This window comes from Tachysurus vachellii, chromosome 9 (genome assembly GCF_030014155.1).
Source record: "Tachysurus vachellii isolate PV-2020 chromosome 9, HZAU_Pvac_v1, whole genome shotgun sequence".
NCBI classification, from domain to species: Eukaryota; Metazoa; Chordata; class Actinopteri; order Siluriformes; family Bagridae; genus Tachysurus; species Tachysurus vachellii.
Genome location: NC_083468.1, coordinates 26,876,664 through 26,886,663, shown reverse-complemented (window position 1 = coordinate 26,886,663; position 10,000 = coordinate 26,876,664). Strand labels below are relative to the sequence as shown.

At 44.2% G+C, this 10,000-nt stretch overlaps 1 protein-coding gene across 1 annotated transcript in view; it reads left to right on the top strand.

Moving 5' to 3' along the window:
* The window catches only part of LOC132851492 (protein unc-13 homolog C), a 158,299-nt gene that overhangs the window by 75,056 nt on the left and 73,243 nt on the right, over positions 1 to 10,000 (top strand). Inside the window, exons 18-19 of the mRNA XM_060878406.1 lie at positions 2,375 to 2,508; positions 7,619 to 7,704. Of these exons, the coding sequence (XP_060734389.1) occupies positions 2,375 to 2,508; positions 7,619 to 7,704 (220 nt within the window). The remainder of the gene's footprint in view (positions 1 to 2,374; positions 2,509 to 7,618; positions 7,705 to 10,000) is intronic.

Sequence of the window (10,000 nt, the reverse complement as noted above, 5' to 3'; positions counted from 1 at the left end):
ATCGAGAAAAGCAGAGGTCCTAGAACTAATCCTTAAGGGACCCCATAATTAACTGGTAATAAACTGGAGGATTCACCATTTAATTCTACAGAATGGTATCAATCAGACAGGTAGGATCTAATCCAACTTAAAGCTTGTCCGTGAATACCTGTGTAGTTTTGTAAGCGATCTAGGAGTATGTTGTGATCTATAGTGTCGAATGCAGCACTAAGGTCAAGTAGAACTAATAGTGACATACAGTCTTGGTCCGAAGCTATGAACGAGTCATTTGTAACTTTCACAAGTGCAGTTTCTGTGCTATGATGGGGCCTGAAACCTGACTGAAACTCCATTATTAAGTTATATATTCACTATCAGATTTGTTCGTAGGTTAAAGGAAATGTCACGTGTGTCAAATCTGAACACACGTCTGATACTGAAGTCAGTAGATTATTTCATAATCCTAATGGAACTCAATGCAGCTTCTGGAAAATGACTTTCTATTAATCAGGGTGCTAATTCTAACACACACACACACGCACACACACACATACACACACACACACACACACACACACACACACACACACACACACACACACACACATTTGTCTTTTGTCCTGCACTGTGTACACCAGGTGCCACAGATGCACTTTACTTACTAAGTCCTTAGCTCTGTCTTTGTCTATATAGCACCATGGTCCTGGAGAAACGTTGTCTCATTTCACTGTGTACTGCAACATCTATATATGGTGTAAATGACAATAAAAGCTTCATGACTTCACACACACACACACACACACACACACACACACACACACACACACACACACACACACACACTAAATTCCAGCCCTTGTGTTGATAGATCCTGCCTTGACACATGGACACGGTGGAAAAATCAGTTTTGTCTCCTGAGAGAAGGCAATAAATCTGAGCTACATGGACAGCTGTGTGTGTGTGTGTGTGTGTGTGTGTGTGTGTGTGTGTGAGCTAATTTAGATAAGGTTTGAGAAATACGGAATCTGCAAACCGGTGTCCTTTCCTCTTATCCAGCAGCAGTGTGGTGAATAAATCCGTTCCTGAAGCAGGCGCTCGATGAGCCGCTTCATATCCGAGGAATTTTATGTGGAAACCGTTTCAGTACTTTAAAATGCTGAACCTCAGAGGCTTCTGCAGGGTCTCAGGTGCTGGGCTTCAGGAAATATAGCTATTTGATTTAGACATCCGTTTTTTGGTGGGTTATTTTGGGGTTATTTTTTGCTAGACAATAATGACAATGACAATAATGACAATGACAATAATTACAATAATGGCAATGACAATAATGACAATAATGACAATAATGACAATAATGACAATGACAATAATGCCAATAATGGCAATGACAATAATGACAATAATGACAATAATGACAATGACAATAATGCCAATAACAATGATGACAATAATGACAATGACAATAATGACAATAATGACAATAATGATAATGACAATAATGACAATAATGACAATAATGACAATAATGATAATGACAATAATGACAATAATAACAATAATGACAATAATGACAATAATAACAATAATGACAATAATGACAATAATGACAATAATGACAATGACAATAATGACAATAATGACAATAACAATAATGACAATAATGACAATAATGATAATGACAATAATGACAATAATAACAATAATGACAATAATGACAATGACAATAATGACAATAACAATAATGACAATAATGACAATAATGATAATGACAATAATGACAATAATAACAATAATGACAATAATGACAATGACAATAATGACAATAATGACAATAATGACAATGACAATAATGACAATGATATTAATGACAATGATAACGATAATGACAATTTTTCAAATTTTCTAAAACTTCTACAGACTGAAGGGTGAAAACATCATCGTAAAACAGGCTGATGGATCTAGAACTCAATATGAAGCAGGATGAGGGTTGTAGAACTGCAGCTGTAATATTGCAGTGCTCCATTTACAACCTGCTCAGTTCAAAATAGAAGCTGGTGAAGTTGTAGATACAGTGAAGTGGACAGAATGTAACACCTGCATTATTTATGAACCTCCTAATGAGGTGTTCAGTATGGGTTTAATATGCGCTGTTTGTGTGTGTGTGAGTGTGAGTGTGTGTGTGTGAGAGAGAAAGAGAACCAGAGCCTGTTGGTTTCTGCCCGGAGGAAGCTTCAGGGCCCGAGCATGGTGAAACTCAGAGCTGGAATGTTCTGGTCTTGGATCCGCTTTTTCATGTGAATTATTCAGATCTCCTGCAGGGGAGAAGAAGCGGGAACAAGGACGAGAGGAAATACGGCTTGTCCTTATTAATCTGTCTTTTTCTCTCTGGTTTCAGACAAAGAAGCAGGACCTGCCGCGTGAGGAACAAGGGCCATCAATAAAGAACCTGGATTTCTGGCCAAAGCTGATCACGCTGATGGTGTCTGTGATCGACGAGGACAGGACGGCGTACACACCTGTCCTCAACCAGTACGCAACCCTCACACACCTCAATCCTCTTACAGCACAACAACCTCACAACAAACTACAGTCTCTCTGTAGTAAACAACCTTCATCAAGCTAGTTTCAGCTCCTGTTCTCACACACGTTCTAGCAGCTGTAACCTTCACCAGCCTCGCTTTATTCGATCCTAAAGTTTGTTACGTTGCCATAGAAACCAGAAATCTCCTCTGTCCTGGAGACGTGAGAAAGGTTTTTCATTTGATTCCCTTCTTTATATGTGTGTGTGTGTGTGTGTGTGTGTGTGTGTGTGTGTGTGTGTGTGTGTGTGTGTGTGTGTGTAAAAGTAACCCCTGACATTGAGAGACCCCTCTCATGTGAATGAGTCGTTGCTATAGAAACCAGAACGTATCAGTATAACCCATCTGACCTGACACCTGAGAGAACCCAGCTTCCTGTTCCGTAATGATGATGTCACAGCCTAGACACGTTTCACGTCGAGATCGGATAAAAATCTCAATGAAAAAATGTCCAATGTGATATTTAATAAATGTTTTAATGAATTATTAATAATAAGAAACAGCAACAGAACCGGGACAGAGAAGAAAGAACAGTTCTGCTGCACCTTCATTTCTAACAGATGGAGAATGATTTATCTCACACTCAGATTTTTACTCATCGTTTCACTCCGACGTGATTATGTCATCACTATAAACTCGATAAACAGCGGAAAACTTTTCAGCAGTTTTTTGTTGTTGTTGTTGTTTTGCCAAATTCTCATGACAGGAAAATAACTTCTACTGCCAAACCTATGATTTCTTTCGCATTAACGTTGGGAAATGTTTGGCTTCTTTACACATTTCTCTTACCTTTTAACCCTGTGAGCCTCAGAGCTCTGGCACACACACACACACACACACACACACACACACACACGTATAAAGAAGGAAATCTTAAATGTAAAACTTTTCTTGGCTGATGTTCTGCGCTGGAACTCTGTATGGGTCAGATTTTATTTTTCTCCCAATCCTAGATGGATTTGTCTCAGTGTTTAATAATTGGTTTTTAAATAAAGAAAAAATACAAAGAAATAACAGAAAGTAATAATAGTAGTAATAATAGTAGTAATAATAATAATAATAATAATAATAATAATAATAATAATAATAATAATAATAATAACTAGAGTCAAATGTTGGGTTAGTTTTTGAACATTCGCTACGTTACTGAGTTTGGACTCGACTCATCAGTTCTCACCAAACTGTTCTTAGATTAGGAATGCTGAGAGAGAGAGAGAGAGAGAGAGAGATACAGACAGAGAGAGACAGAGAGAGAGAGAGAGAGAAAGAGAGAGAGAGAGAGAGATTAGAGCTGCTGTTCATTTCCTGTACACTATTAAATCGCAGCCATGTTGCTATGGAAACACACCCAGGGTTCGCACTGCGCTTCAGTGTCATTATTCATTAAGTAAGAGATTTGCACCGCGCTGTAAAGTTTCTTCCATGAAAAAGGGCCGTCCAGGACACGGCTAATGAACATGAAGATCTGATCCTGTGTGTTCAGGCATTGACCAGGAATCTAAAAGGAGCCAATGTTTTAATTTGTTCTCCAAGTTTGGAAGAGGTTCTCTGAGGAGGGCAGATTAGCTAACGGGCCGAGTGAGGAGGGGGAGAAGAGACTGTGACTGAGAGGAGGGAGGAGGGTGAGAAGAGACTGTGACTGAGAGGAGGGAGAGAAGAGACTGACTGAGAGGAGGGAGAGAAGAGTCTGACTGATAGGAGGGAGAGAAGAGACTGTGACTGAGAGGAGGGAGAGAAGAGACTGACTGAGAGGAGGGAGGAGGGAGAGAAGAGACTGACTGAGAGGAGGGAGAGAAGAGACTGTGACTGAGAGGAGGGAGAGAAGAGACTGACTGAGAGGAGGGAGGAGGGAGAGAAGAGACTGTGACTGAGAGGAGGGAGAGAAGAGACTGACTGAGAGGAGGGAGAGAAGAGACTGACTGAGAGGACGGAGAGAAGAGACTGTGACTGAGAGGACGGAGAGAAGAGACTGACTGAGAGGACGGAGAGAAGAGACTGACTGAGAGGAGGGAGAGAAGAGACTGTGACTGAGAGGACGGAGAGAAGAGACTGTGACTGAGAGGACGGAGAGAAGAGACTGACTGAGAGGGCGGAGAGAAGAGACTGACTGAGAGGAGGGAGAGAAGAGACTGTGACTGAGAGGACGGAGAGAAGAGACTGTGACTGAGAGGACGGAGAGAAGAGACTGACTGAGAGGACGGAGAGAAGAGACTGACTGAGAGGGCGGAGAGAAGAGACTGACTGAGAGGAGGGAGAGAAGAGACTGATTGAGAGGACGGAGAGAAGAGACTGTGACTGAGAGGAGGGAGAGAAGAGACTGACTGAGAGGACGGAGAGAAGAGACTGACTGAGAGGAGGGAGAGAAGAGACTGACTGATAGGAGGGAGAGAAGAGACTGTGACTGAGAGGACGGAGAGAAGAGACTGACTGAGAGGAGGGAGGAGGGAGAGAAGAGACTGTGACTGAGAGGAGGGAGAGAAGAGACTGACTGAGAGGGCGGAGAGAAGAGACTGACTGAGAGGAGGGAGAGAAGAGACTGTGACTGATAGGAGGGAGAGAAGAGACTGTGACTGATACTTCTACAAGTTTGTGTAGGACATTTGTGGACTGGCGTGGAGCCCAATCCTCCATCTAATCTCACACAGTGTACGTGTGTGTGTCACACAGTGTCGTGTGTCACAACAAAATAAATCTTCTAACACGTACGTTTCCCTGAACTTCCTCCCTCACGTCCTACTGAACAGTCACGTCACACGCCACCGACTGGCTGTTAGAAAGTGGCTCTAGGGTTTAATCAATTATTTCATATCAATAATAATCTCTCTAAACAATTCTCCCAACATTGCAAACTAGCGTGTTAACCTGGTTGCTAGGCAACATAATAGACCCGGTATAACAAATTAATTACGCACGCAGCAGTGAACACACACACAGCAGTGAACACACACACACCGTGAACACACACACAGCAGTGAAGACACACACAGCAGTGAACACACACCCGGAGCAGTGGGCAGCCATTTATGCTGCGGCGCCCAGAGAGCAGTTGAGGGGTTCGGTGCCTTGCTCAAGGGCACCTCAGTCGTGGTATTGCCGGCCCGAGACTCGAACCTACAACCTTAGGGTTAGGAGTCAGACTCTCTGACCATTAGGCCACGACTTCCCCAGATCCTTTTGGGGGTTTTTTATGCATAGTTTTCAGCATTCTTCAGCACCCAGAAAATCAGTTTCCTTTTCAGATGCGAGTCAGTCACAGCTTAATGCTGTGGAACAACACAGAATGACATGGAGTGTGTCAGAGTCAGAGTCAGAGTCAGAGTCAGAGTCAGAGTCAGTGGAGCTCTGACTCCCTCCAGTCATTCCCTGTCGCTCTGATTTGGACTGCGATCTAGTTTATATATAAACTTATATGTTACGTGTATAAAGTTTATTTGTGTAACCGCTTGAGTTTCTGCACTTGACAGAGTTACAGCAGGTAGAGGAAGAGTTCGACTGCACTGACGTTACAGAAAATAACCCACACAACGTCAAATGGCATCAGGAGCGAAATTTATTACGGTGCGTTCTCATTAGCGGCGTATTTTTAGCATCCGAGGGCGGAGCAACCAAAAAAAGTGGGCGGGACTTAGCATGAGATCAGAATTAACCCAGGCGGTGTAATGAATTTCTTTAAACGTTTTATTTTTATGTATTACAGCCTGTGGAATCTGGAAAAGTCTGAACACAGCGTGTTGAAAAGTGGGCGGGGCCAGGTGATGCATACAGATGTTATGTAAATGAGACGCAGCAGCTTTACCTTCTGTCTCTCCTTGTGTCTGATCTCGGATGGTAAAGATTGCAGGGGAACCAGTTGCATTAGAAATAAACGTTCACCTCACACCCCCAGGGTTGGGGGTTCGATTCCCGCCTCCGCCTTGTGTGTGTGGAGTTTGCATGTTCTCCCCGTGCCTCGGGGGTTTCCTCCGGGTACTCCGGTTTCCTCCCCCCGGTCCAAAGACATGCATGGTAGGTTGATTGGCATCTCTGGAAAATTGTCCGTAGTGTGTGAGTGTGTGAGTGAATGAGAGTGTGTGTGTGTGTGCCCTGTGATGGGTTGGCACTCCGTCCAGGGTGTATCCTGCCTTGATGCCCGATGACGCCTGAGATAGACACAGGCTCCCCCTGACCCGAGGTAGTTCGGATAAGCGGTAGAAGATGAGAGAGTGAGTGAAATTCACTCCTGGAGAAGCTTCTGAGGAGCCCAGCAGAAAAGATGATCACGTTCCCAGTGAGATTAGAGCATCAGTGTGAGCAGTGAGCGACGTGGGCATGTTTGTGTGCACCGTTCTGCAGAATTTAGCTAATCTAACACATCTGATTGAACTAATCAGTGTGTGAATTTTAAAGCCTGGTGAAAATAATCACTCATGTGACGTCTGATTAAATCCACACAGACCTGTGCGCCTGCAGGGTTTTCTTCTTATAATTAATTGGTCTCGGTCTATAAACTGGTGATGAAATGTATCAGGTGGTCGGATTCGACTGGAAACCTGCAGGATTGGACGATGGCCAGGGTTCAAATCTCTCTCCCAGTCCTCTAGTGAGTGTAAATTTATTTGACTGAAACCAATGTGGAAGAGAAAGAGCCAGTGCCTGAATGAATCAGTGAAATAATGAATCAGTGAATGATTCAGTACCTGAATGAATCAGTGAATGATTCAGTACCTGAATGAATCAGTGAATGATTCAGTACCTGAATGAATCAGTGAAATAATGAATCAGTGAATGATTCAGTACCTGAATGAATCAGTGAATGATTCAGTACCTGAATGAATCAGTGAATGATTCAGTACCTGAATGAATCAGTGAATGATTCAGTACCTGAATGAATCAGTGAATGATTCAGTACCTGAATGAATCAGTGAATTAATGAATCAGCAACTGAATTAATGAATGGATGAATGGACGAATAAATTAATCAGTGACTGCATGAATCATTGAATAAATCAGTAACTGAATGAATCACTGCCTAATTGAATCAGTGAATAAATCACTAATGGTGTTTCTCATGTGATCTGCAGATTCCCTCAGGAGCTGAACATGGGCAAAATCAGTGCAGAGATCATGTGGAACCTGTTTGCAATGGACATGAAGTACGCCATGGATGGTGAGTTACTGCTTACTTGCTGTGTGTGTGTGTGTGTGTGTGTGTGTGTGTGTGTGTGTGTGTGTGTGTGTGTGTGTGTGTGTGTGTGTGCTTTTTTCATTCTGATTCAGAGCAGATATTTCTGTCTGACACCCTCAAATACTATAAAGACTATTCCCACTGCTGAAACACACACACACACACACACACACACACACACACACACACACACACACACACACACACACACACACGCACACACACACAGGCCAAAACAAAAGAAAGCTTTTCCCTCTGATGAACTACATGAACTACTAATGTGGTGTGTGTGTGTGTTTTATGTGTGTGTGTGTGTGTGTGAGGGGGGGTGTGTGTCTGGGGGTGTGTGAGGGGGTGCCAGTTATGGACCGTTATTTATTTTTACACACACACACTCACTCATTACTCTTTGTCACTTCTCAGATGCACCCTTAGTCTGTGTGTTTCCATGGGAACCAGGTGCTGAGATGATGATATGCCATACATTTCACGCTTTAATATGCATACAACACACACACACACAAACACACACACAGATGCAGTTCTTTTCATGGTAGGAAAAAAATGCCATTTACTGCCCTCTAATTGGTGCACAATGACTATAATTTTAAAGTGGGTGTGCTTCACTGTGTGGAGGATGGAGGTGTGTGTGAGAGGAGAATAGAGGTGTATATTTGGAGTGTGGAGGTGTGTGTGTGGAGGATGGAGGTGTGTGTGTGTGGAGGATGGAGGTGTGTGTGTGGAGGATGGAGGCGTGTGTGTGTGGAGGATGGAGGTGTGTATATGTGGAGGATGGAGGTGTGTGTGTAGAGGTTGGAGGTGTGTGTGTGTGGAGGATGGAGGTGTGTGTGTGGAGGATGGAAGTGTGTATATGTGGAGGATGGAGGTGTGTGTGTGTAGAGGTTGGAGGTGTGTGTAAGTGGAGGATGGAGGTGTGTGTGGCGGATGGAGGTGTGTATATGTGGAGCGTGGAGGTTTGTGTGTGTGGAGGATGGAAGTGTGTTTGGAGGGTGGAAGTATGTATGTGGAGGATGGAGGTGCGTGTGTGTGGAGGATGGAGGTGTGTGTGTGAGAAGGATGAAGGTGTGTGTGTGGAGGGTGGAGGTGTGCATGTAGGATGGAGGTGTTTGTGAGAAGGATGAAGGTGTGTGTGTGTGTGTATGGAGGATGGAGGCGTGTAGTGTCCTAGTGGTTAATGTGTTGGGCTACCAATCGGAATGTTGTGAGTTCAATCCCAGGACCACCAAGCTGCCACTGTTGGGCCCCCGAGCAAGGCCCTTAACCCTCAATTGCTCAGTGTTATAAAAATGAGATAATGTAAGTCGCTCTGGATAAGGGTGTCTGCTAAATGCTGGAAATCTAAATGTAGGTGTGTGAGAAGGATGGAGGTGTGTGTGTGTGTGTGTGTGTGTAGGATAGAGATGTGTGTGTGGAGGATGGAGGTGCATGAGAAGGTTGGAGGTGTGTGTGTATGCAGGATAGAGGTGTGTGTGAGAAGGATGGAGGTGTGTGTGTGTGGAGGATGGAGGTGTGTGGGTGTGGAGGATGGAGGTGCATGAGAAGGATGGAGGTGTGTGTGTGGGATAGAGGTGTGTGTGAGAGAAGGATGGAGGTGTGTGTGTGTAGGATAGAGGTGTGTGTGAGAAGGATGGCGGTGTGTGTGAGAAGGATGGAGGTGTGTGTGTGTGTGGAGGATGGAGGTGTGTGAGAAGGATGGAGGTGTGTGTGAGAAGGATGGAGGTGTGTGTGTGTATGTACAGTAGGATAGAGGTGTGTGTGTGAGAAGGATGGAGGTGTGTGTGTGTAGGATGGAGGTGTGTGTGAGAAGGATGGAGGTGTGTGTGTGTGTGTGTGTGGAGGATGGAGGTGTGTCTGAGAAGGATGGAGGTGTGTGTGAGAAGGATGGAGGTGTGTGTGTGTGGAGGATGGAGGTGTGTGTGAGAAGGATGGAGGTGTGTGTGTGTATGTACTTTAGGATAGAGGTGTGTGTGAGAAGGATGGAGGTGTGTGTGTGTAGGATAGAGGTGTGTGTGAGAAGGATGGAGGTGTGTGTGTGTGTGTGTATGTAGGATAGAGGTGTGTGTGTGAAGGATGGAGGTGTGTGTGTGGAGGATGGAAGTGTGTGAGAAGGATGGAGGTGTGTGTGTGTGTATGTAGGATAGAGGTGTGTGTGTGAAGGATGGAGGTGTGTGTGTGTGTGGAGGATGGAAGTGTGTGTGAGAAGGATAGAGGTGTGTGTGTGTATGTAGGATAGAGGTGTGTGTGAGAAGGATGGAGG